The sequence below is a fragment of the Ahaetulla prasina genome, chromosome 3 (genome assembly GCF_028640845.1).
Source record: "Ahaetulla prasina isolate Xishuangbanna chromosome 3, ASM2864084v1, whole genome shotgun sequence".
NCBI classification, from domain to species: domain Eukaryota; kingdom Metazoa; phylum Chordata; class Lepidosauria; order Squamata; family Colubridae; genus Ahaetulla; species Ahaetulla prasina.
The window spans coordinates 214,248,458-214,275,253 of record NC_080541.1 but is presented as its reverse complement, the minus strand read 5'-3'; the positions used below and the strand labels follow the sequence as shown (position 1 = coordinate 214,275,253).

At 41.6% G+C, this 26,796-nt stretch overlaps 1 protein-coding gene across 4 annotated transcripts in view; it reads right to left on the bottom strand.

The window, feature by feature from the left end:
* Window positions 1-26,796, bottom strand: part of PHACTR3 (phosphatase and actin regulator 3) — a 341,542-nt gene that overhangs the window by 173,359 nt on the left and 141,387 nt on the right. For 3 of the 4 annotated variants that reach the window (XM_058174777.1, XM_058174779.1, XM_058174778.1), the window contains exons 2-4: window positions 23,322-23,483; window positions 16,056-16,133; window positions 2,594-2,767 (exon numbers count right to left, since the gene is read on the bottom strand). In XM_058174777.1, coding sequence (XP_058030760.1) covers window positions 2,594-2,767; window positions 16,056-16,133; window positions 23,322-23,483 — 414 coding nt within the window. The remainder of the gene's footprint in view (window positions 1-2,593; window positions 2,768-16,055; window positions 16,134-23,321; window positions 23,484-26,796) is intronic. The other variant, XM_058174780.1, reaches the window with a different exon arrangement.

Sequence of the window (26,796 nt, the reverse complement as noted above, 5' to 3'; positions counted from 1 at the left end):
GGATGCCTTATGCACAGTCACTCATCGCTCGTTACCTCTCGCTTGGATTACTGTAATGCTCTCTACATGGGGCTCCCTTGAAGTGCGCTCGGAGGCTTCAGTTAGTCAGAATGCAGCTGCACGGGTTATAGAGGAGCTACGCGTAGCTCCCATGTAACACCGCTCCTGCACAGACTGCACTGGCTGCCTGTGGCCTTCGGGTGCACTTTAAGGTGTTGGTTATGACCTTTAAATCGCTCCATGGCTTAGGACCTGGGTACTTACGGGACCGCCTGCTGTTACCACACGCCTCCCACCGACCCGTCGCTCCCATAGAGAGGGACTTCTCAGGGTGCCGTCCGCCAAACAATGTCGGCTGGCGGCCCTCAGGGAAGGGCCTTCTGTGGGGCTCCCACACTCTGGAACGAACTTCCCGGGTTTCGCCAAATACCCGACCTTCGGACATTTCGTCGCGAACTCAAGACTCATCTTTTTATCCGCGCAGGGCTGGCTTAAATTGGGATTTTAATGTTTAAATTTATTAATTTTAAACGGGGTTTTCTTAGTATGGTAAATTTTAATTATTGGGCTAATTTAAAATAAGTTTTTTAAATCGTATTTTAAACTTGTATATTGTATTGTCGGTTTTATTATGCCTGTACACCGCCCTGAGTCCTTCGGGAGAAGGGCGGTATAAAAATCAAATAAAATAAATAAATAAATAAAATAAATAATATAATAATATAATAACAGAGTTGGAAGAGACCTTGGAGGTCTTCTAGTCCAACCCCCTGCCCAGGCAGGAAACCCTGGACCATTTCAGACAAATGGTTATCCAACATTTTCTTAAAAATTTCCAGTGTTGGAGCATTCACAACTTCTGGAGGCAAGTTGTTCCACTTATTGATTGTTCTAACTGTCAGGAAATTTCTGACAGGAGTAGGGAACACTGGCCCTTTTATGACTTGTGGACTTCAACTCCCAGAAATCCTCAGCTAGCTATGCTGGCTCAGGAATTCTGGGAGTTGAAGTCCACAAGTCATAAAGGGGTCATCGTCCCCCACCTCTGACCTAGAAGGTCAGAAATACAGGGCTGAAGATTTGTGCATAATCTGCTAGCAACTGCAAGGAGATGGCAACTTTAATTTCCACACTGAGGTATCAACAGATGACTCTTTCCTATGTCTATAATTTTAGCAATCTTCCCTTGATTTGGCAAATGTACTTACTATGGCAGACATCCTAATTAAAACTATTGATTCAACCAATCACCATCTTCGTATAAACAAGCTTGGGACTTGATCCCATCGGTTGGCCTGTGCAGCCCTTGAGACCGTGATGGGAAGATCCTGTCTATATTATCCATGTGATCACTTATGCCAAGCAGAAATAACTCCAAGAAACCTCTGAGTATCCCTACCTCTAAAATTCTACACCTTGGTTAGAATTGGCAATAAAATTATATCTAGTGTCATGCAAGGAAAATTATTTTATAAGTAAAATCTCCAGGAAAGCATGGTGCCTTCATTTACATACCTGCAAGCCAGTGGTGGGTTTCAATTTTTTTTACTACCGGTTCTGTGGGCATGGCTTGGTGGGCGTGGCATGGATTGGTGGATGTGGCAGGGGAAGGATACTGTAAAATCTCCATTCCCACCTCACTCCAGGGGAAGGATATTGCAAAATCCCCATTTCCTCCTGAATAGCTGGGATTTGGGAGGCAGAGAATAGATGGGGGTGGGGCCAGTCAGAATTTTTACTATTTTTACTACCAGTTCTCCAAACTACCCAAAATTTCCACTACCGGTTCTCCAGAACCTGCTGAAACCCACCTCTGTTGCACACTTGCATGAAGCCTTATTCTAAAGCGAGCATGTTGAACTAACTCCTATTGTCTTAATAATAAAACAACTTCAGCACATTAAAACAATCAGCAATAACATGGAATTTAAAATTAAAATTTAAAACTGAGAGCATATGCACCAAGACAAATTCCTTGTGTGTCCAATCACACTTGGCCAATAAAAAAATTCTATTCTATTCTAAAATATTACCAGCTTGATAATGGTTCGAACCTAGACACCATCCTTACTCTTACAAGCAAATTCTAGTCACGTGCTTATAAGGCAAAGGAAGCACAGTTCTTTATTATATTTAATTCAAACCTAACTTTATTTATTATAAATTGCAGAGTCAAATGCAGTTCCCCTTTCAGGTCACTACTAGATCCTAACATCAATTGAGAAAAGTTTCTTTAAATTCCCTCCCCCCCACCACAATAGTCACTTGTGTTGGTGGTTTAACGGTGCTCTTAAATCAGCTGAAGTTGTTTTATTACTGATTCCTAACCAAGAATAAAACATCTTCCACAGTCTTTGCAAAGAGCTTGGATCAGAGGTTTTGCAAACTTGGCAGCTTTAAGACTTGTGGACTTCAACTCCCAGAATTCTCCAACCAGCATAGCTATGCTGGCTGGAGAATTCTGGGAGTTGAAGTCCACAAGTCTTAAAGCCGCCAAATTTGGGGGCCCCTGGCTTGGATCATTCCCTACTGCAACCCTCTCGTGGCCTTAAAGTGACTCAGCTGAAGCTCCGTGGAAAGGAAAGGCCGATACCTGAATCTTCTCTCAGGTCTTCTGAATGCAGCTCCTCGCCAAGTGAGGTGGCCTTGGTGGTGGCTGATCTATGTTCCTGTTGCGTCTCTTCTGAGGTGAATGCCTGGCATGGGGGGGATGAAGGGTCACTCAGCATGGTGGCACCATCAGCAGTGCATGTTTTCCCTTCAGAATCTAGGATACCATGATATTCTGGCATTAGTTCAACCATTCATGATGGCTTAAGCTCATGTTCCACACTATAATGTTGAATCAGAAGGGAGCTTCCCTTGAGAGAAGATTTTAAGGGAAAACACTCGGACTTCCTTGGAAACATAGAGGAGAAGATTTCTAGCTCAGGGTTGCAATGAGGGGTCCTTGCTGCTCTCTGAGCTTGCTTGTGTCCTTGCAGATGTTTCATTACCCAAACTAGGTGACATCATCAGTGCTAACAAGGAATGTGGTTTGAGCCACAGTGGCGCTGTGGTTAGAGGGCAGTACTGCAGGCTACTGACTGCCGGTTGCCTGCAATTTGGCAGATCGAATCTCACTAGGCTCAAGGTTGACTCAGCCTTCAATCCTTCCGAGGTGGGTAAAATGAGGAGCCAGATTGTTGGGGGGCAATATAATGACTCCTCCCCCCTCCTATTTTCTCCACAACAATAACTCTCTGAAGTGAGATGGGCTGAGAGAGAGGAGGACTGGCCCAAAATCACGGAGCTGGCTTTCATGCCTAAATGGGACTAGAACTCATCATCGCCTAGTGATTGGCCCAAAATTACCTATCTGGCTTTTTATCCCTAATGAAATTGGTGCCCATCAAAACAACACTTGCATTCCTGCAGTGCCTTAAGCCGTATCTGAAGCCGTGGTGGCACAGTGACAGTACTGCAGGCTACTTCTGCTGATTGCTGGCTGCTTGCGATTTGGCAGTTCGAATCTCACCAGGCTCAAGGTTGATTCAGCCTTCCATCCTTCCGAGGTTGGTAAAATGAGGGCCCAGATTGTTGGGGGGGGGCAATATGTTGACTCTGTAAAACCGCTTAGAGAGGGCTGGAAAGCACTCTAAAGCATTATATAAGTCTAAGTCCAAGTTCTCAATTTATATCACAGTGCACGGGTGTCAAACTCACAACGTCACGTTGTCATCGTGTGATGTATCATGACTTTTTCCCCCTTCGCTAAACTGGGGGTGGGCATGGCCAGTGCATGACGCATCCAGCCCATGGACCCTGTTCTATTGGCTTTCTTTGTCAGTGTTGGTGGGAGTGGTCTTGGAAGTTCTTTGGTCGGATTGTTTACTGTTAGCTTGTTTTGTATTGATAACTTGATGTTACCTAGTTTGGGTAATGAAACATCTGTAAAAAAAAAAAAAAAATCAGCCAAGCTCAGAGAGCTCCAAGGACCTTCATTTCCTTGGGAGCTATCACTTGAGAGATAGTAGAGCTCCTTCTAAAATAGACCAACATACAATCAGGCTCTGTTTATTGTGCTGGGTGGGGGGAAGCCTTCCAAATGTGTGGGACAATCAGTCTCATCATCTCTAGCAAAAATGCCCACACTTCACCAAGAAGGATTTTATTCTACTAGTATTTGCTCTGAATTCAGTTCTGTTTTTGGGAGTTGCGGCATGCAAAATTCAGCGGAAGAGGTTATTAAAAGAGGGGAAGAGGGGGGAAAAAAACCAACCAAACAGCTCTCCAACACTTTATTATATGCTACTAATGTGACAAAGAGCAAAAACCAAAGTTTTGCTGTCTACATTGAGAGGCACAAACAAACAAACAAACAAAAACCGGAAGCAAGATTTCAACTCCAAGAGCCCATCTGATAAACACAAAGTACTCCTAACCAAAATTATGTGCTGCTTCAAGGGGACCAAATTTTCAAGCAATTTTTCTCCTCACTCAGACAAATTTCTGTCTTTATCTGCCCCTTTTCCTATTCCCCAGTAGAATCCATCTCGATCAGAATGTACCGCTTCAACTATTAGCACAGGCTTGCCGTTTTATTGTTATTTGAGGGGCTTGGGAGAGACATAAGGAACTCTGCATTTTTAGAGGCTGCAGTTGTGCTATTAAAAAAAAAATGATTTCCAGACCGTGACACCTAATTATCACATGTGCTGGAGGGGGGGCGTTGTGAGTTCTCTTTGTGTGTTCTAGATGACACGGGCTTTCTGATACACTGAGATTTGATAAGCATGGTGATAATTTGTAAATAATTACCTAACAGATATGTCCTTATCTTAAATGTAAGAACTGCATTGCCATCTATCTTCCTGGTAAATTTTAAGTCATAAAGATCTGGCTTCTTTCACAGAAGAAAGGGCTACATAAAGGAAAAGTGATTGTCTAGGAAACCACAGCTTTAAAAAATATCTAGAATTGTCAAAGAATTACAGAAAGAACAGGAGTGGTTAAACTAGTTTGTTAACTCAATTGTTTCTTTTATTATTTGCAAATTTTAGTATTTGTAGGGTTTTAGGTTCTGATTACTGGATTAAAGATAATCATTCACCTGTAAAAATGTATCCTGAACCCATGGAAAATACTTTGTGTCTGTTTTTACAAGTTTAAGTCAATGTTATTTGCATTAGTAAAGCATATGCAATGATATGGATGAGTTAGTTGTTTGTTAATAACAAATTACCTGTCAGCACCTGGGACAGCTCCCTATAATAGCTATTGTTCCTTCCTTCTTGGGCAACAATTAAAGTGAAATTTGGCGTTTCCACAAAGCCGTGAAGCTAAGATATGTGATGCTAATAAGATTAACCTTTCTGTACGGACAGTAGAAACATCTGTATTTGTGTATATAAACTAAGAATAAAAAGGCTTACTTTTAGCACTATTAAAAGTAGCATGTGGGTGATACATTCATTTCTGCAGTTACGTATGGTACTTAAAAAATACTGGAAGACCCAATAATTCATGAAGAATTTAATATACTGACAGGTGGAATTATCCCTGGGTCCATCCAGAATGAGCTTCCCAAATTTTCTTAACATTATTCTTTTGTGCATTTTAAATGTTAAATAATATTTCAAATGTGAAAGAAGAGAAACATCTCTCATGGAACTTTTGTCAAAATTCAAATTAGAATGTTGTGTGCTGCTCACAAATTTCCCAAATATCATATTCTTACGCAGGTGCCCTTCTGGGAATCAATATTAGACATTGATTGTAATGAATCTCTTAGGAGTGTTCCAATATTTGAGGGGTTGCCACAAAGAGGGGGGGGGCAAACTATTTTGCCCCAAAGCACCAGAAGGCAAGACAAGAGCCAATAGATGGAAACTAATCAAGGAGAGAAGTAACCTGGAACTAAAGAGAAATTTCCTAATGGTGAGAACAATTAATCAGTGGAATGGCTTGACTTCAGAAGTTGTGGATGCTCCATCACTGGATGCTCTTAAGAAGAGACTGGGCAGCCATTCGTCCATAATGGCATTGGGTCTACTGCTCATGCAGAGGGTTGGACTAGATGAACTCGCAGGTTCCTTCCAACTCTGTGGTTCTATGTTCTATGAGGTAAATATTTACTGGGCTAAAGGAAGCAACCTCTTGAGGGTTGTTGATCCTTTTCTTATTTTGGATTAATCATATGTTTTTCTGAATGGATTTGGCACCTATTTCCTTCTCCTTTCTTTCCTCAAATATAACAAGCTGACCTCTGTGACCCAAGCTTTAGCAAATTCAATTAGGAAATATAGGTCTCTAGTTAGATTTCTCCATCCCTGAGATTCCTGCTCAAAAGTTTTTACTCTGGCTGATCAGATTCTTTTTTTAAAAAATAATAATTTTTCCAGCAAATCCAGCTCAATTTCTAAAGTCTATATGAATATAGGACACAATGGGATTTTTCAGCAAACTTTGATGCAAGATTCTTTCACCCTTGTTATTATTTCAGCTAGAATTTCTGGAGAACTGAACATAAACATGGTTTTCTGAACAGCAAGTCCTTTTAAATCAATTTAAAGAAATTGCTATTCAGGAATCAATGTTTATGCCCTGGCATTAGGTAAAGGTTCCCCTCACACATATGTGCTAGTTGTTCCCGACTCTAGGGGGCAGTGCTCATCTCCATTTCAAAGCTGAAGAGCCAGAGCTGTCCGAAGACGTCTCCGTGGTCATGTGGCCGGCATGACTCAATGCCAAAGGCGCACAGAACGCTGTTACCTTCCCATCAAAGGTGATCCCTATTTTTCTACTTGCATTTGTTACGTGCTTTCAAACTGCTAGGTTGGCAGAAGCTGGGACAAGTAACGGGAGCTCACCCCATTACGCGGCACTAGGGATTCGAACCGCTGAACTGCCGACCTTTCGATCGACAAGCTCAGCATCTTAGCCACTGAGCCACCACATCCCTTTTGCCCTGGCATTAAGGGACTCCAAATTCACCTCAGAATCGCTGCTGGCAATATAAGGACCATCGAAGAAGAAGGAGAAAATCTGGCTTGCTTGCCACACAGTTTCCCAGTGCACAGTTTTTACAGGCTGAGTTCGCCCACTCTACCTTATAGGCACGTTCAGTGAAAGTTGCTGTTCTTAAAATAGGTTTTGCAGCACCACGGTTGCTATGATACCGTGGGAAGGAGGAGGGAAAGAATTGGAAAGCCAACCCATGAATAATCATGGGCATATTACCCGCCTCTCACATTGTGCAGCGGCTCTCTCTCTCTCTCTCTCTCTCTCAGCTCTATTCAATCCAGGCATTTTGATGAAACCTCCACTTGAAGAACTGAAACCAACCCCTATAAGGGGGCAAAAAATCCACCCACTTTGCAGAGGGTCAGAGGGAAGCTGCATCAGTAAAATGCTGCCTGGGCTTAAGAGAAAAACGGCCGAAGTCTTGATGGAGGAAAGTTCCTGATGTACTTTGCATGCAAAGTGTTGCCCCTCAGTTCTAGCCATGTGCAGGTGGAACCGGTGATAATTTTGGTTAAAAAGACTCAGGAATGCCAGTTATTGAATTGGACGGCTGGATTATCTGATACCGTTTAAATCCGATCCCCCAGTCCAAAAAAAGGCGATAATTAAAAAAAAAAGTAAAAAGTGAAGGGCTGTGCATAGTTTTTATTATTATTATTATTATTATTTATTCAATTTTTATACCGCCCTTCTCCCGAAGGACTCAGGGCAGTGTACAGCCAGGTAAAACAAACAATGTAATATACAATTAAAATACGAATTAAAAAACTTATTACATAATTGGCCTAAAACTTTGGAACATAAAAACTAAAACCTACTAAAAATTACTAGTAAAAATTTAAAACCAATAAAATTTAAGCCAGCCCCGCGCGAATAAATAAGTGTGTTTTTAATTTGCGGCGGAAGGTCCGAAGGTCAGGTATTTGGCGTAAGCCCGGGGGAAGCTCGTTCCAGAGGGTAGGAGCCACCACAGAGAAGGATCTACCCCTGGGGGCCGCCAGCCAACATTGCTTGGCGGACGGCACCCTTAGAAGTCCCTCTCTGTGTGAGTGTACGGGTCGGTGGGAGGCATGAGGTAACAGCAGGCGGTCCCATAAGTACCCAGGCCCTAAGCCATGGAGCGCTTTAAAGGCAGTAACCAAAACCTTAAAGTGCACCCGGGAGACCACAGGTAGCCAGTGCAGTCTGTGCAGGAGTGATGTTACGTGGGAGCTACGTGAAGCTCCCTCTATCACCCGCGCAGCTGCATTCTGAACTAACTGAAGCCTCCGGGTGCACCTCAAGGGGAGCCCCATGTAGAGAGCATTACAATAATCCAAGCGGGAGGTAACGAGCGCATGAGTGACTGTGCACAAGGCATCCCGATCAAGGGGATTTGAAGAGGATTCAGATGGAAGGTTCTGATATTTTCAGCTTTCTCTGTAAGTTGGAAAATAACGATGCAGCTGCTTTTAAAGGTAAATTCAGAGGTGGGCTGCTGGGGGTTCGAGGGGTTCGGGAGAACCTCTAACTAAGATTCCGTGCATTTCAGAAAACCCACAAATCCCACTCCTGGCTGGCCCTGCCCACCCATCCCCTCCCCTCCTAGGAGTCCCCATGCGGCCTGTTTTGGATGTAGGTGCTTGAAATCCTGGGTTTAGACAACTTAGAACTCCACTGCCTGCGACATGACTTGAGTTTAACTCATACAATCATCCATTACAATGTCCTTCCTGTTGAAGACTACTTCAGCTTCAATTGCAACAATATATGAGCACACAATAGATTTAAGCTTAATGTGAACCGCTCCAATCTTGATTGCAGAAAATATGACTTCAGTAACAGAGTTGTTAATATTTGGAATACACTACCTGACTCTGTGGTCTCTTCCCAAAATCCCCAAAGCTTTAACCAAAGACTATCTACTATTGACCTCACCGCATTCCTAAGAGGTCTGTAAGAGGCGTGCATAAGAGCACAAGCATGCCTACCATTCCTGTCCTATTGTTTCCTTTCATTATATCCAATTAATATAGTTATTACATATTCATGCTTATATATATGCTTATATATTGTATAGTTATTTCATGCTTATGCTTATATATACTGTGTGACAAATAAATAAAAAATAAAAAAAATAGGTGCACACGGAGGCTCGGGGAGGGTGAAAAACGGGTCTACTGGAAGTTTGGGAAGGCCAGAAACTTGGGGAGGCCTTTTCACCCTCCCGGAGGCTTGAAGAAAGCCTCTGGAGCCCTGGGAGAGCAAAAACGCGCCCCCCCATGGTGCAGGAGGCCGACTAGGCCACACCCACCATGGCCACGCCCACCTAGCAACTGGGCAGAGAGCCCCTTGCTGAAATTTTTGAAGCCCACCCCTGGGCAGGCTAAAGGTAATCTGCTGGCCCTTTAAAGAAGCTACATCCTTTCCTCAGGTATAAATGGAAGTGCTTCTTTTGGGGACAATCAGTATCTCTCAGCCTGATCAACCTCACGGGTGTGTGTGTGTTTGGGGGCAAGAATGAGAGGAAGGAATGCTAGGTATGCCGTCTTCCACTCCTAAAAGAAACAAACAGGATATCAATATAACAATAAATACATTATTAGAGAGGGAGATTTTGCGGGGGGGGGGGGAGAGAAGGCTCAGGGGTGTCTGCAGAGTTGAGTCAGAAATATCAAAAGGGTAGCCACAACAATGCAATCAATCTGTCAGAATAAATGAAGTGAAGTGTCAATTGCACTGTCTTGAGCAACCATCTTGACTTTTTTTGACATACACCCAATTCCAGGATTTGGAAAGTTTAAGGGGAAATTCCAGGATTTTGGGAAGTTTAAGGTTTACGTTTATTCAATTAAGTTTAATTATTTGTGGCTGCTCTTCTTTCCATTCCTTTTCCAGCCGCCACACAATTACTCGCATCTCAGTGGAATGCAGTTTTGTTTTGGCTACTTCATAACTTCTCTGTACCAAATAAATCAGGCCAGTAGCTCTCTTCCTTATTCCAGCTGGTGAAGTTTTTTCCCCCCTAACACTCAATCAAAGTTGCCCTTTAGGAACACAAGAACATGAGCAGTAACCAGCTGCATCAGACCTATGACCTATCTAGACCAACAGTCTGTTCCCTCAGTGGCCAACCAATTGCCCAGGGAAGTCTACTAGCCTTACAGCAGAAGACTAAGTCTTCAGAGGCAGTCACACTACCATGAAGGCTAATAGTTATTGAGCCTCATGATTTCCATAGATCAGTCCAACCCTTTTTTGAAGGCAGCAAAGTTGGTAGCCAGCACAACATCTTATGGTAGCAAGTTCCAAAGTTGAATTACACATTGTGTAAGCAAAAATTCCTTTTGGTAACTAAAGTCTATTATTCACTCTGCACTCTGGAATGTTAAAAAAGAATTCTTGATGTTTTTCTGCCCAGCATCCTTCAAGTATTTCAAGAATACTATCATATGTTCCAGTCAGCTGTCTTTTTTCATGACTAAAGATCCCCAGTTCCCTCAAGCATTCTTTGTATGAGTTACCAGGATCCTTCCAGATCATCCTTGTTCCCCTTTTCACATCTATTCCAACCTGTCTGAATTGATAAAACATATGAAGAATGGCTGCAGGAATTGGGTTTGTCTAGTCTAGTGAAAAGAAAGATTAGAGGTGACATGAGAGCAATGTTTCAACATTTGAGGGTCTGCCAGAAAGAAGAGGGAGTCAACCTATTTTCCAAAGCACCAGAAGTAAGACAAGAAATGATGAAAACTAATCAAGGAGAAAACCAACCTAGAACTATGGAGAAATTTCCTGATAATGGAAACAACAAACTAGTGGAACCGCTTGCTTTCAGAAGTTGTGGGTGCTCCATCACTGGAGGCTTTTAAGAACAGACTGGACAGCCATTTGTCTGAAATAGTATAGGATCTCTTGCTTGAGCAGAAGATTGGACTTGAAGACCTTCAAGGTCCCTTCCAACTCTATTATTCTGATTTAAAGGATGCTATCCCAGAACTCGGTAGCAGCCAGTAGGATCTAGATAGGGTCTGACCAGAACATTGTTGTCAACTTCCCTTTCAAGATCCTTTTCACATGACCAATTCCCATGTGGATTTGATATCTTTCTCTTCTTTGTCCCTGCTAAACCATACTTCTTTTCCCAAAGCTCCACCTCTTGAGACAATCTAAACTAGGGGTCTCCAGCCTTGACAACTTTAAGCCTGGTAGACTTCATCTCCTATAATTCCCCAGCCAGCTTTGCTGGTTGGGGAATTCTGGGAGTTGAAGTCCTCCAGGCTTAAAGTTGCCAAGGTTGAAGACCTCTGATCTAAACTGTTGAAGGATATGGCGATCAGAATCTGTTCCATCCTGCATTTGAGTATCATTGTCTTTTTCAGGATTCATTAAATAGCTAAGATGTTACAAAATACAAGGAGCACACTATGTCCTTTAAGCATTGTTTAAAAGGCAGATTTAAATGTAGAATTCACTGGTTCTTCTTTTGAGTTACATTCCTCAAGGCACACCCAACCATCAAAATACATACAGTACAAATATCAAAATTAGGTATCAGTGATGTTCAATCTCCACTTAATATCTGGTTAGTGCAAGGGGCAAAGCATTGATATTTAAAGCTGATGGGTCAATGGCTCCTATGATCCACTTATTACAACAATACCCTCATTAGAACTGGGATCCAACTGGAAGTTAGGGAGAAAGGGGATGGAGGGGGGGGCTACTTCTTTAGATAATTGCATAAGTCAGTGTGATAGGAAAGAAACTCAAGAGGCTTCAAGGTTTAATGTACGCTGCTTGGCATAATATTGCAAATCTGAAAGACCCAAATTATTGCATTAAAGTAGAATTTAATTGGCAAAGGTTAGGATGTAATTGCTGCCTATCTTGCTTTAATCGGAACCGGTTTATGACTAGTTATTAAAAGAGACACTGCAGGTGAATTTTAAAAAGGGGCTAACATCACTAAAACTGCAAAATGAACTCCTGAGACCCCCCCAGGCACCTATTCTCTTGGCTAACATGGCTAAAAAAGTCTGCTCTTGACAAACAACTATTTGCCTTCTCCTGCCTGTATGACAATAGATAATTTCAATACGATAACCGCAGTAGTCTCTGGCAGTGATAACAACAACAAGACCTATCAGACCTTAGGTCACACAGTATTTGTTGTTTGGTATTAGACTGCTTGTTGCTTTGGGGTAACCCCAGCTCTTAGAGATTCAGTCACTACCATTAAAGACAAATATTTTTTTCCTGGGAACCTAATATATTGTCCAAGCAATATCCCAGATATTTAAAGCAGCCATCCACAAAAGCTGTTCTGTCCTAAAACCAAATCTTATCTTGATCCTGAATGAACCGATGCATAACATCTCATCTAGTTTAGTTTGGTAGCCCAAAACAGGGTATTTGATACCTAAAAAAACAGGCACAGGTAAGTCCTCGACTTACAACAGGTCATTTAATGACCGAAGTGACAACGGCACTGAAAAAAGTGGCATGACCATTTTTCACACCATTGAAGCTTCTCTGTGGTCACATGATCAAAATTGCAGATGCTTGTGGCAACTGGATCATATTTATGACAGTTGCAGTATTGTGGGGTCACATGATCACCATTTGCGGCCTTATGACAAGCAAAGTCAATGGGGAAACCGGATTCATTTAACAGTCATGTTACTAACATAATAACTGCACTGATGAAATGTCGTAAACTGGGACAAAACTCACTTAACAAATGTCTCGTTTAGCAACAGAAATGTTGGGCTCAATTGTGGACACAAGTTAAGTACTACCTATATTCTTGGGCAGCTTTATAGAAATGCATCTCAAGTTTACACACAGATCAAACTGGGCCTCTGGTGGCGCAACAGGCTAATGCAGCCTATTATTAACAGCAACTGCTTGCAATATTGCAGGTTCAAGTCCCACCAGGCCCAAGGTTGACTCAGCCTTCCATCCTTTATAAGGTAGGTAAAATGAGGACCCAGATTGTTGGGGGGCAATAAGTTGACTTTGTATATAGTATACAAATGGATGAAGACTATTGCTTGACATAGTGTAAGCCGCCCTGAGTCTTCGGAGAAGGGCGGGATATAAATACAAAAAAAAAAAAAAACTTCCTAGAAACCATACAGGAGTAGGAGGGGATGTAACTCAAGGCAAGACATTATGAGCCGTGGTGGCGCAGTGGTTAGAATGCAGTCCTGCAGGCTACTTCTGCTGCCTGCCGGCTGCCTGCAATTTGGCAGTTCAAATCTCACCAGGCTCAAGGTTGACTCAGTCTTCCATCCTTCCGAGGTGGGTAAAATGAGGACTCAGATTGTTGGGGGCAATAGGCTGACTCTGTAAACTGCTTAGAGAGGGCTGGAAAGCACTGTGAAGCTGTATATAATTCTAAGTGCTATTGTTATCTTGCCATCCTAAGCAAAGAAGGACTGGAAAAACTTTTGTCTGATGTCATCACCCCTCCAGGGGTGACATTGTCCCATGTTGGCTATTGTGTAGCCAACATGGGACAAGATTTTTCACTGCAATGTCAGCCATAAAAATGAATTGATGTTAACTGTCTTTGGCCTCCTTCCTAGAGTCGTTTATCTCCTTCCTTTATGGCCACGTATCCTTTTCCCTTTTTTTAGCTTTAACATCACACAAATGCAATGACAACCACAGAGCTAAAAGACACAAAACAGCACAAATTGGTAGACGTGCTGGGGAGCCTTGTTCAGACGTCAGATGGAAGCAACAATTCGTCCACATTACCTACACCCAAAATGACAACTGGACAATTGGTGGTGGAGAGGAAGACACAAACATAAATATAGGGAATTGCCAAGGGCGTAAAGATGGTGAAGGGACTAGAGTTTTCTCCCCCATCTCATCCCACTTTTTATTACGGAACCAGAGGCAGTCTAATTTGAAACAAAAGATATCTACCAGGCCCAACAAAGCCTCCTTCAAAGAAACATTTGCTAATATTCCACTTCTGATCCTTCATTATGAGATGACAGAATTTTAGAATTGTCCAGTTACAGTACAGCACAACCAGTGACTTCAAGAAAGTAGGAAAGAAACATCCTTTCTAAAACTGCTTGTATATTATACCTGCATTCAAAGCACTAATAAGCTTGTCCAACTGATTTTGACCTCATTTGTCAGGTTTATATAATGCACCATGCATTTGGTATTCTTTCAAAATGGAGATTTATTTATTATCATATACGACCAGGAGGTGAATCTGGAATAGATCTCCCAGGTTATAAAGGTGTTTGGGGTTTTACAAAATTAAGGGGCCTTTCTGTAGAAAAATAATAATCAAGGGTTAAAGGTAAAGGTAAAGGTTCCCCTTGTACATATGTGCTAGTCATTCCTGACTCTAGGGGGCAGTGTTCATCTCCATTTCAAAGCCGAAGAGACAACACTGCCTGAAGACGTCTCTGTTGTCATGTGGCTGGCATGACTAAAAGCCAAAGGCACACGGAACGCTGTTATCTTCCCACCAAAGGTGGTCCCTATTTTTCTACTTGCATTTTTTTTATGTGCTTTCGAACTGCTAGGTTGCAGAAGCTGGGACAAGTAACGGGAGCTCACCCCGTTATGCAGCACTAGAGATTCGAACTGCTGAACTGCCGACCCTTCGACTGACAAGCTCAGCATCTTAGCCAATGAGCCACCACGTCCCTTAATCAAGGGTTGCTAGCCATATTTGAAGGGAAAAAAAAGATTTCCAGGAGAGAATTAAAATATCCAGAACATGGAAGGTTGAGAAAGGCAGGACTGCAATGGAAGTGAATCCTTGGGGTGCAAGTTGACAATGCAACACAACATGGGCAGGATGGACAAAGATTGGAGTGTAGAAAAATGAGGCTCCAAATATTATCCCAACAGAGTGAAATCGTGTCCTTCAATTCCCACTGTCAGCTTCAGACGGAATCTGGAACCCATCGCTTGTTTCAATCAATTCAATATTGGGTTCCCAAAACTCTCCTAGCAAAAGATGGCAAGCACTGTGATTCTATCAAATCTAGAGAGTCCCAGTATGAAGAAGGTTCTGTTACCGGGGGGGGGGGAGAGGAGCAAGGGGGTAGTAAAAGCGGGAGAGGATAAACTGGACACCTTTACACCTTCATTATGAACATAAAAAAAGGATAATCATTTAAGATGGCAAGCAGAAGCCAATACTGTTTGTGATAAAGAAGTAATATATAGCCATTAGGATTGCATAGAGCTTTATTATCCTATCCTCCATAAAATTTGTCTATTCCATTTTTAAAGTTAATGGAGTTGGCAGCTACCACTGTATTTTCTGAACCCGAATTCTCTAGTTTCACTATGCACTCCACTTCCTTTGACTCATCCTCAATTTCTCCCTGTGTAATCTTGTAGGATAACGAGAGAGAGACAGAGAGAGAGAGAGAGAGAGAGAGAAAGAGGGAGGGAGGGAGGGAGGGAGAAGTGTTTCTCTTTTCTCTCTCCAAAGCATGCAACATATTATCCACATCCATCTCTTCCTGCTTCACTCCACCTTTCCCTTTAATTTAAAGAGGGCTACGGCAATTTCTCCAAACCCTTAAGCAGAATAGGGCAACGGTCTGATGTAGCAGATCCTGGACAGTGTAAATGAGATGAAGAGTATGTATGAGTATCACAGTTAAGACCCTACTCTCAAAGACAACAGACTCATAGAATACTGAAACATTTATTGTCTTTATTTCTTAAATTTATACGTGCTATTGAAGCAACTCTGGGCGGCTTCACAGAATTCTATGAATCATAGAATTGGGGCAAGGAAGCCATTGAGGTTAGCCTTCTGTTTAGTGCAGGAAATGAAATAAAATTCAACTGCAGCATGACCAACAACTGTATAATGGAATTTTAGCGAGTGCCATTTCTCTTCCTTCGCCTCAGGCAACACACTATATTGAATCAGCTCCGCATTCCTGATGCCCTTTTCTGGACCCTCTCTGCGTGCGCTAAGCCATCTAGCATCATTATTTAACAGCAAAGTTCTCTCCAGGTTCTAAGAGGAAGGAGGGGGATACAATACCACAAAGACCGCTTTCACTTGCCTTGTTCCATAATTTCCAGGAGGCCTTTCTTAATTAGCTCGTCCCGGCTTTGCCTTGTGGATGTCTTCTTCTCTAACACTGCAAAAAGGGGGGTGAGTATGATCAACATGGAACATCAGAGTTGACAGTCAATGGAAATGAATCGTCAAAGGAGACTGCATGAATGAATGAAGGATGTCCAGCTTGAAATATGGCATAGTGAATGGAAGACCAACCAGTAAAAGTCATTTCCCCTCCCCCTCTGTTTTATGCAAACTATATCAATGATTCCTAATTTTTGTATTCCATTCTTCATCAAGCAGTTCAGGGGACTATTGCAATCATTTAGAGCTAGCAGTCATTTTTTAAACCTGCATCTTTCAGACAAAATTGGATAGTACCACCTACAACCAGCATGTTAACATTGGCTGAAGGGGGCAGAAATTACATTTGAAGCAAGTCAGGTCAGGAAAGTCCAGGAAACTAGGATACAAATCCAGTTTTTCCCAGTTGACTTTAAGCATTACACCAAACTGGTTATATTAATCAAGTCAAACATTTTGCTTTCTATAGTCAAATTGAACCAACACTGTTCTCCTAGGCCAAAATGTGGAATAGGAGTAGGGCAAAAATTAAGTTTGATTTCATTTACATTTAAATATAATTAAAATGAAATATAGTCACTGCAATTATTCCTCAATCATGCTTTAACCATTTTCTTCTTTTCTCACATTATTAATTGCAACTTGAAAACAGATTTTATTTATCTATATCCCACCTTTATTGTTTTTACAAATAACTCAAGACAGCGAACCTATCCAACACATCTTCCTCCTCTTCCTATTTTCCTCACAACAACAGCCCTGTGAATTGGGCTGAGAGAGAATAACTCTCTCTCTCTCTCCAGCTGCCTTTCTTGGCTAAGTGGGTCTTGAATTCATAATTTCTTGATTTCTAGCCTGGTGCCTTAACCATTAAACCAAACTAACCCTAACCATTAAACTAAACTAGATCAAACCTTAACCATTAGACCAATTTTGAAATATCTAAGGACCATACCAAAGATTTTAGGGAATTAGCAGATGCTCAAGTTGTCTATCTGTGTTCAGTGCCAGGTCAGGTACCTATGGCATCCCTTGAGTACCTTGAGTGATGGTATCACATCCCACCAATGTAAAGATTGGCAGTTTTAGAATGATTCAGAAGGAGAGGCAGCATTGGTACCCCAGGCAAGTAGCTACTTTCCTTAGCCCAAAGCTGGCCCCTTTCTGTGTCACCACCGTGGGAAATTCTTGGTTTTATAGCTCAGCTAAAATAATTAATATACCACTTATTCTCTGCCCATCACTAAAAACTATTCCAGCTGTTTAAAACCCCACTCTGGGGGCACTGGTTTTCCCACCTCCTGTCATAGTTTTTTAGCTTGACCAAGAGATAATAGGATGACTCCAACTTCAAATAATATATAGTGAGCATATAGTAAGCATGAGATCATATCATAGCCCTGTGGGATTTCTAAAATGCAGAGTGTCCTACAGTTGTCTCCATGTGTTGAAGCACAACTATGCTCAGTGGTGCAGTCAATACCAGAAAAACATACATGTGGAGACCTTACAGAAGTTTAGGAGAACCCAATAGATTTCCAAGGGCTCATTGGTGAGCATTTTGGGGTAGCAGGTGATAGCTTCCTTACACTAAAATAGGAAGGATGATGAAAGAGGGATACGGGAACCAACAGGTCTTGCTGAGAGAAGTTTAGTAAAGACTAAACTGCAAGCAGGAAATCTCAGTTTGGTTTGTAGTTTGCCATAGAGGCACATAATAAAGTACTGATGGGCCCTAAATTCTCTGTAGGAACACTGATCTTTTACTTTGCTGGCCCAGGTGAAGCTGTTCATTCCAGAGCGAGTTAGGCTATATGTGATTCTTCCTCATTAATATCATTACAAATATAAAAAACATAAATTACAAACCATTATGACAGGATCACACAAGAGAGAGAAAGAGAGAGAGACAAAGAGAAAGAGAGAGAGAGATGATGTTGATGTTGATGGAGACACAAAGAGAATGGATAGATGACCAACAGATATATGATAGATTAGATAAATAAGGCAGAGAGAGAGACAGAGAGACAGAAACAGAGAGAGAGAAAGAGAGACGGAGAAAGAGAAATGGAGAGAGAGAAAGAGAAATATTAGAGACAGAGATGATAGAGATAGAGATCGAAATAGATGGAGACAGATAGATGGAGAGATACAGAAATGGGCAGATATGGAAATGGAGATGAAAAGTTTTTGAGAAGGAGAAAAGATATGAAGGAGGAGTCAACCTTGAGCTGGTTAAGATGGAACTGCCAAACTGCTGGCAGTCGGCAATCAACAGAATTAGCTGCTGTACTGCATTCTAACCACTGCGACACCATGGCTCCCTTAACGATGGCAGCATTTGCTTAATGATCACCACATAAGGTCATAAAATGGGGCTTGACTACATGGCAACCCACTTAATGGCTGCCATAACTTTCAACAATAAATTCTGGGCTCAATTATGGTGATAAGTCGAGGATTACCTGTATTAATTTCTCTGATGGAGGGAGTGTTTCTGAAATCTAGAATGACAAAACTCCTGGGCTAATAGAGTCAAATGCATACAGAGAGGGACCACAACAACCCTCAGGTACCAGATATGTCTGTGTGCTTGCAGACATATCTCCGTCAGCAGATTCTTTTGGTTTTCGAGTCAGTTTTGACTCCTAGCAACTACATGAACAAGCCTGGTTGATGTCTATGGAGATTCTCAGTCATCCAGGTCATAGTTGTCCAAAGATGCTTTTTCAAGAGGCAACTGGACTTTCTGGGTTTTCTTTGAAGACATGCTCTTGTTGTGTTGTGTTGTGTTGTGTTGTGTTGTTAGTTGTGCCTTCTTTATAAATTCTGTGACCTGTTCCAATGCTTCTGTTGGTAGAAGAAGTGGTTTCAGCTTTTGGAGTTTGTGTTCCACAAGGAGCAGTATAAATCCTTCCATTCCCCACCATCCAGTCAGAACTGAAGAAGCTTCTTGGATGTGAAGCAAAACGTCTTGAAAGAAAAAACCAGAAAGTCCAGTTTCCTCTTGGAAAAAGCACCTCAAGTCTGAATGATTTTCTTAGTATTTTTTGTGAAATGCTTGCCATGGCCGCCTTCTTCATATTATGAGAGAATCTGACTGGCCCAATGTCATTCAGTTGGCTTCATGCCTCAGGCAGGACTAGATCTCATAGTCTTTATGTTTCTAACTTGCTGTGATCAGTACAGCAACCTGGCTTTCCCCTATTTTATTACTCACTTGTTTTACTGTATTTTTTAAAAATGTTATTTATACTTTTTTCTTCTTCTTTAAAATACATAAATGCTTATTAAGCAGTGTATTGTCTGGATCAATTTACTTATACTAAATTTTACTGTATTTATATGCCACCTGGTAGAATGTCTCTATTACCATAGCATTTTATCAGGTTTACCTGAGTCGCCAGTTGCGCCCCTTCCTTGACCGGGATGCCTTACGCATGGTCACTCATGCCCTCGTCACTTCCCGCCTGGACTATTGCAATGCTCTCTACATGGGGCTCCCCTTGAAGAGCACCAGGAGGCTCCAGTTAGTCCAGAATGCGGCCGCGCGGGTGATAGAGGGAGCACCGCGTTGCTCCCATATAACACCTATCCTGCGCGGCCTACACTGGCTGCCGGTAGCCTTCCGGGTGCAATTCAAGGTTTTGGTCATCATCTTTAAAGCGCTCCATGGCTTAGGACCGGGGTATCTACGAGACCGCCTCCTGCCGCCGATAGCCTCCCAACGACCGGTGCGCTCCCACAGAGCGGGCCTCCTCCGGGTGCCGTCGACCAAGCAATGCAGGTTGGCGACCCCCAGGGGGAGGGCCTTCTCTGTGGCAGCACCGGCCCTGTGGAACGAGCTTCCTCCAGGGTTACGGCAACTCCCAGACCTCCGGACCTTCAGGCGTGAACTGAAGACTTTATTATTTCAACGAGCTGGACTAGCCTAAGAATAAAATATTTTAGTTAATTTTAATGGGTTTTAACCGGTTTTTACCGTTTTAGTCATTTGGCGATTGAAATATTTTGTTTTAATTGGGTTTTAAATTGCTTATTTATTATTGTTGTATTTTAATATGTCTGTGAACTGCCCTGAGTCCTACGGGAGATGGTGCGGTATAAAAGTATAAAAATAAATAAATAAATAAATAAATAAATAAATACCTGTAATTAATTATTAAAAATGGAAAGTTGGTAGGCTATGGAGCAAAGCACCAGCTTTTAGAACCAACTCTGTTAGAAATGACTCCATGTAGGCTTCGGACATTTTTCCAAAATAAAACACAAACAAATGTTGCCCAATCTTGTTTAGATGAGTGTGTATCTGCCCAGAAAGAGGAAGAGGAAGAGAGAGAGAGAGAGAGAGAAAGAGAAAGAGAAAGAGAAAGAGAAAGAGAAAGAGAAAGAGAAAGAGAAAGCATGCTGAGATAAAAATGAATCACCCAGAAACGAGCATAGGAATCTGCATTCTCGTAAATGAATATTCTGCACACCTTTACATTCATGATGGCAGCCATTTGTGAACAGGTGAACCTCCTCTGATGATGTCCATGTTGGGAAAGTGTCCAATGAAATGTTCACAATATTCCTACCAGATCACTGGCTCCGAAATATTGTCTCACCAGCTTAGGTTTCTTGGTTTAAAAGCAAATTGTGGGTTAGGGATCTTTCAGAAACTCAAAGAGCTGCTGATAGTTGGAGTTGATAACATTGCATGACTTAGTTTATCCTAATATAAGGCACTTCCCAAAAACATATTTTTGCTGAATGTTGCAGAATTGTGAAGAAATGTAGCAAATAAAGCTATATTAAGATGCAGCCTTCAAAATGTCTGATCTGCTAAAGGTCAATCTAGTGGGCTACCATAATACACAGTAGAGCAGTTACCAACCTTTGTAATATAAGCTGTGAATCTTTACAAAATTAAGGTTGATGAATTTTATCAATGAAGCTGAGCATGGCTGAAGGCCACATGGCTGAAGGCAACATTCTGAATCCCCAAAATAATTGGGGGATGTTTATCTTAGATTCCTTTCTAGAGTTGTTTTGAACCAGAGGAGGCCATCTAACAGATTGAAAAGCAACCAGGACCATTGATCTTATTCTGTACCTATACATTAATCTTATTTTGTACTGAAGTGGTGGAACTTTAACATACAAGCTGAGTAGCCCACTCGTTCGCATTTGGCAATCCCTTGTCACACAGAAGAAATGGGGGAAAAAGCAAACGCTGTAGTCGCACTTGAAATTGAGTGGGATGACAAGAAAAAGAATAATAGAAAGGATGAGATTTCCTAATAAGAATTATTATGTAGAGGTACTCAACTAACCCAACAATTCCTTGGTTGTTCTGTGTTGAACTTGAAAACAAATTATATATGAAGAAAAGATGAATTATAATACCTCTCAATATCTATCCATCATCTATCTATCTATCTATCTATCTATCTATCTATCTATCTATCTATCTATCTATCTATCCAACCATCCATCCATCTCTATTTCTCTCTCTCTATTATCTCTATCTCTCTCTTTTTACATATCTATCTCTCTATCTCTATCATCCATCCATCCATCTTTATCTCATCCATATTCCCTCAATACTGTCAAACTATTTATTAAATCTGCACTACTATTAATCTTCTCATTGTTCCCATCACCCATTTCCTTCCACTTATGACTGTAACTTTGTTGCTTGTATCCTTACAATTTATACTGATATTGTTCCCTGATTGCTTATTTGTAGCCTATGACTATCATTAAGTATTGTAAGTATTGTACCTTGATGAAGGTATCTTTTCTTTTATGTACACTGAGACCATATGCACCAAGACAAATTCCTTATGTGTCCAATCATACTTGGCCAATAAAAATTCTATTCTATTCTATTCTCTATCTCTCTATCTCTCTATCTCTATCTATCATCATCTATCATCCCTATATCTCTCTATCTCCCTATCTATCATCTCTTTCTATCTCTATATACTGTATCTATCATCTCTCTCTCTCTCTCTCTCTCTCTATCTATCCCTATCCCTATCCCTATCCCTATCTATCTATCTATCTATCTATCTATCTATCTATCTATCTTTCTATCTCTATCTATCTATCTATCCAACCATCCATCCATCTCTATTTCTCTCTCTCTATTATCTCTATCTCTCTTTTACATATCTATCTCTATCTCTATCATCCATCCATCCATCTTTATCTCATCCATATTCCCTCAATACTGTCAAACTATTTATTAAATCTGCACTACTATTAATCTTCTCATTGTTCCCATCACCCATTTCCTTCCACTTATGACTGTAACTTTGTTGCTTGTATCCTTACAATTTATACTGATATTGTTCCCTGATTGCTTATTTGTAGCCTATGACTATCATTAAGTATTGTAAGTATTGTACCTTGATGAAGGTATCTTTTCTTTTATGTACACTGAGACCATATGCACCAAGACAAATTCCTTATGTGTCCAATCATACTTGGCCAATAAAAATTCTATTCTATTCTATTCTCTATCTCTCTATCTCTCTATCTCTATCTATCATCATCTATCATCCCTATATCTCTCTATCTCCCTATCTATCATCTCTTTCTATCTCTATATACTGTATCTATCATCTCTCTCTCTCTCTCTCTCTCTATCTATCTATCTCTATCCCTATCCCTATCTATCTATCTATCTATCTATCTATCTATCTATCTATCTATCTATCTATCTATCTATCTCTTTCTACCTATCATCTCTCCAATCTATTATCATCTATCCTCTCCCCCTCTCCCCCCCACTCTCTCTGTGTCTGTGTAACACACATGCTTTTTTCCTCTTTCAACTATCATGGGAATTGATTAAATTCCCATTATCATGGGGACTAGACTAGACTCTTTACGATCCTAGACTTCCAAAATGTTTCTTCAACTGCACTTCTGGAATTGTATCAACTACTTCCCATGTAGTTTCCATTAAGGCACCGGCCTTTGAAATTTGCTCTTTAAAGAATAAAATCCACAATTCTCAGGACAGCTGTATTTGGAAACCTAGAGAATCCTTTCTATTTTGGCCACACTTGAAAACAAGTATGTAAATGTATGGTGCTGGCATACACAACAATCTGCCTCCCAGCTGCCCACTTATAAGGAAGTCCTGCCATTAACTTTGCTCTGCCATACAGGTGATGTGCCTCCCACTTACCTGTAGATGACTGCTTCAGTTTCTCGTTCTTCTTTTTCCTCCACTTCCATGGTTTGAAAATCCTGCCCAACGTGGCTAGCTTGCTATTCCTTCGGACAGGAGGAGTTCGGATCCCTGAGACCAGATATTCAGAACGCACTGCGGGGGATTGATCCATTTCCTCTGAGAAGTGGAGGTGGGGGGAGAGAGAAAACAATTTTAGTGGTGGAGGAAAGGAAAACATCTTGAAGAGATTGAAGTACAATTAGTTAGGCTTGATATTGCGAAGGATCGGTTGGTGTCAGGGGTTGTTGTTTTTTTGTCGTTTTGCAGAAAAATAATGCTTAATTGGATTTTAATGTCAGAACACACAAAGGAAAGGAAGAAGAAGAAGAAGAAAGCTAGAGTTAACTCCTAATTTCATTTAACAAGTAAAAATAGCTCATTTGGTATTAATGGGAACATTTATTTTCCCCTGTCAATAACAGTCACACCCCGCAATCTATCTCTGGTTCTCTACTAAAGTCCCAATTGGTCCCCCTCTATGAAAAACCAACCCTACTTCCCAGGGGACACCACATGATATGGAAGCATGAAAGGGGTTTGACCAAGGGGTGGGCTGCTGGGGGTTCGCAGGGGTTCGGGAAAACCTCTAGCTAAGATTCTGTGCAGTTTGGAGAACCCCCAAATCCCACTTCTGGCTGGCCCCGCCCACCCTACCCCCTCCCCTCCCAGGAGTCCCCATGTGGCCTCTTTTCGATGCAGGTAAGTGCAGGGCGTGCACAGAGGCTTGGGGAGGGTGAAAAATGGGCCTACTAGAAGTTCAGGAAAGCCAGAAACAGGGCCATTTTCAGCCTCCAGAGGGCCTCCGGAGCCTGTTTTCACCCTCCCAGAGACTCGAGGAAAGCCTCCAGAGCCAGGAGAGGGCAAACGTTCCTCCCCTGGTATGGTGCAGGAGGCGGACTAGGCCATGCACACCATGGCCACGCCCACTTAGCAACTGGGCAGATAACCCCTCGCTAAAAATTTTGAAGCCCACCACTGGGTTTAACCCTTTCTTGGGCTAGAATAGAATTCTATTAGTATAATATATAATAGAATTCCATGTCAACATTTTATTTGGCAGCTATCTGTCCATCAAGTTTGGAAGGATGCCCAAATCCATAAAAAATTCCAGACACAGTAGAAGGACATTAAACAAGGAAAAGAACAATGTACTGTACATCTGCAAGAGAAACATTTAAACTAACATAAAATCTTATCAAAGGCTTGGGTGGAGGGTAAGGAAGATGATCTTAACAGAAACTGTTTCCTAGGGGAAAGGAGCTGAAGGATTTTTTAAAGTGCAGAACAAAATAACATTTGAAAATGTTATTTTCAGGCAGACACCTCCCTAATTTACTGAAGTATAAGAAGAAGGACAAAGAAGAGTCAACCAGACTTGCAATTTTTTATAATTATAGCCAATCCAGGGGTGAAATGCTCCTGGATCAGATCGGACCGGATCACATGATCCAGTAGCGATCGTGACCGGTAGTTCAGCGATCCAGTAGCGATGTCGGAGTGAAGCTCTGGCCACCTGCCTGGGTGTCATTACTTCCTGGTTTTAACCAGAAAATAATGTGCTTTTTAGCTTCTGCGCATGCGCAGAAGGATTTGCGCATGCGCAGAAGGATTTGCGCATGCACAAAAGGTCTCCACGTGGCACATGCACTTCCGAACTGATAAGGAAGGCAAGTAGATTTCACCTCTGAGCCAATCTCAATAGAAGTAGTTTTAGCCATCCTGCAGTGTGGATTTTATGCTCTGCCCTACCTAATGGGATTGGCAGCTCACCACCCCTAAACCCAAGGCCTGGAGAAAGAGCCAGGTTATAACACTGTCGGAACAGAAGCACCTATAGATCTCTGGAGGAATCCTGTTCCAGGGGGCAGATGTTGTGGCACAAAAGGTGCACTTCCCAAGTTCTGACAGTGATATTGATGGATTGATGGGACCCATAATATGCCCATTCTCTCCAATTATATAGGACAAGCAGAACTCTTTGGAGGAATAGCCCTCAGGACTCTATGCCATGAAAGCTTTATGGATGATAACTAGCAACTTGGATCACACTTAAAAGTTAACTGGCAACCTAGATGCACTGATGTCACATGGGCATATTGAGACATGCCCATTATTGTTCACAGTTGCGTTCTGGTCTGTTGTAGCTTTTAAGTCAAGGGTCTCGAACCTTGGCAACTTTACAACTTGCTGGCTGAGGAATTCTGGGAGTTGGAAGTCCCCAAGTCATAAAGTTGGCAAATCCCTGTTCTATGTGACCTTCAAGGGCCTCTCCCTATAAAGCGCATTACAGTAGTCCAAACATAAGGTGATTGCAGCATGCATGACCCTCTGAATCAATGTTCAGTAAATAACGTTGAAAAGGAATGACCATTTTCAGTCAATTTCCCTCGAAAGGTTGAAAAGAAATTTTCAGACAAGAAAATTCTGGGGCAGTATTGTTAAAGAGAAGCAAAATATACTGATTGATTGATTGATTTTATTTGAATAGCCATTCATCTCACACATGTGACTCTAAGCAGCTTATAGTAAAAACTAGCAAAACTACATGAACTACTGTATTTTTCGGAGTATAAGATGCTCCAGACTATAAGACGCACCTACCTTTTTTGGTGAGGAATATATGAAAAAGAAGTCTACCTCTGCCTCTGCCACCTAGCAATTTTGCCTCATTGCATCAAACAGTAAATAGCCTGCTTTACTTTCATTTACGTTTTCAGCATAACTTGATTAACACAAGAAAAAAAAAATCTGCTCCCAGCAATTTACCTCCTTGCAGCAAGCAGCAGAGGCCCGCGCAGCAATAGGCAATAGCAATCCCTGCAGCCTGAAACAGCTGAGAGTCGTCTGGAGGCCGATCCAACCGAAATTCAACTTGTGCTAATTAGGCTGTGCTGAAGCTGAAATGGGCTGTTTTTTCTAGCTGCTTGCTGCAAGGAGGTAAATTGCTGGGAGGCAGAGGACAAAGGCTGAGGGCCAGTGAGTGGGAGGGGGCTACATTCAGTGTATAAGATGCACCCAAATTTTCAACCCCTTTTAGGGGGGGGGGAAAGGTGCGTCTTAAACTCCGAAAAATATAGTATATGCAATACAAAACCTAAAAACACTTCAGCTGAGCATCATATCTGACATAAAACCTACTCTTACCATAATTAAAATATAGAGGCGGCTATGTGCCTGTGTGTATGTCCTTCCTGTCACAGTACATCTTGTGGGCTTCCAAACTTTAATAAAATCCCAGCACATGGCATCAGAAGAAAGTTGCAATTACAGACATTTTTGGTTTGTTTTTTTCTTTTCTCTTTTTTGTGTTTTCTTCTTGTGTAATTTCTTTTTTTCCATTCTCTTTGGTGATTGATCCTTTTTATGTTTGTTTGAAAATGGATTAATAAAAGAGTGCATCATGGAAAAAAAGACACAGAAAGATTTTTTT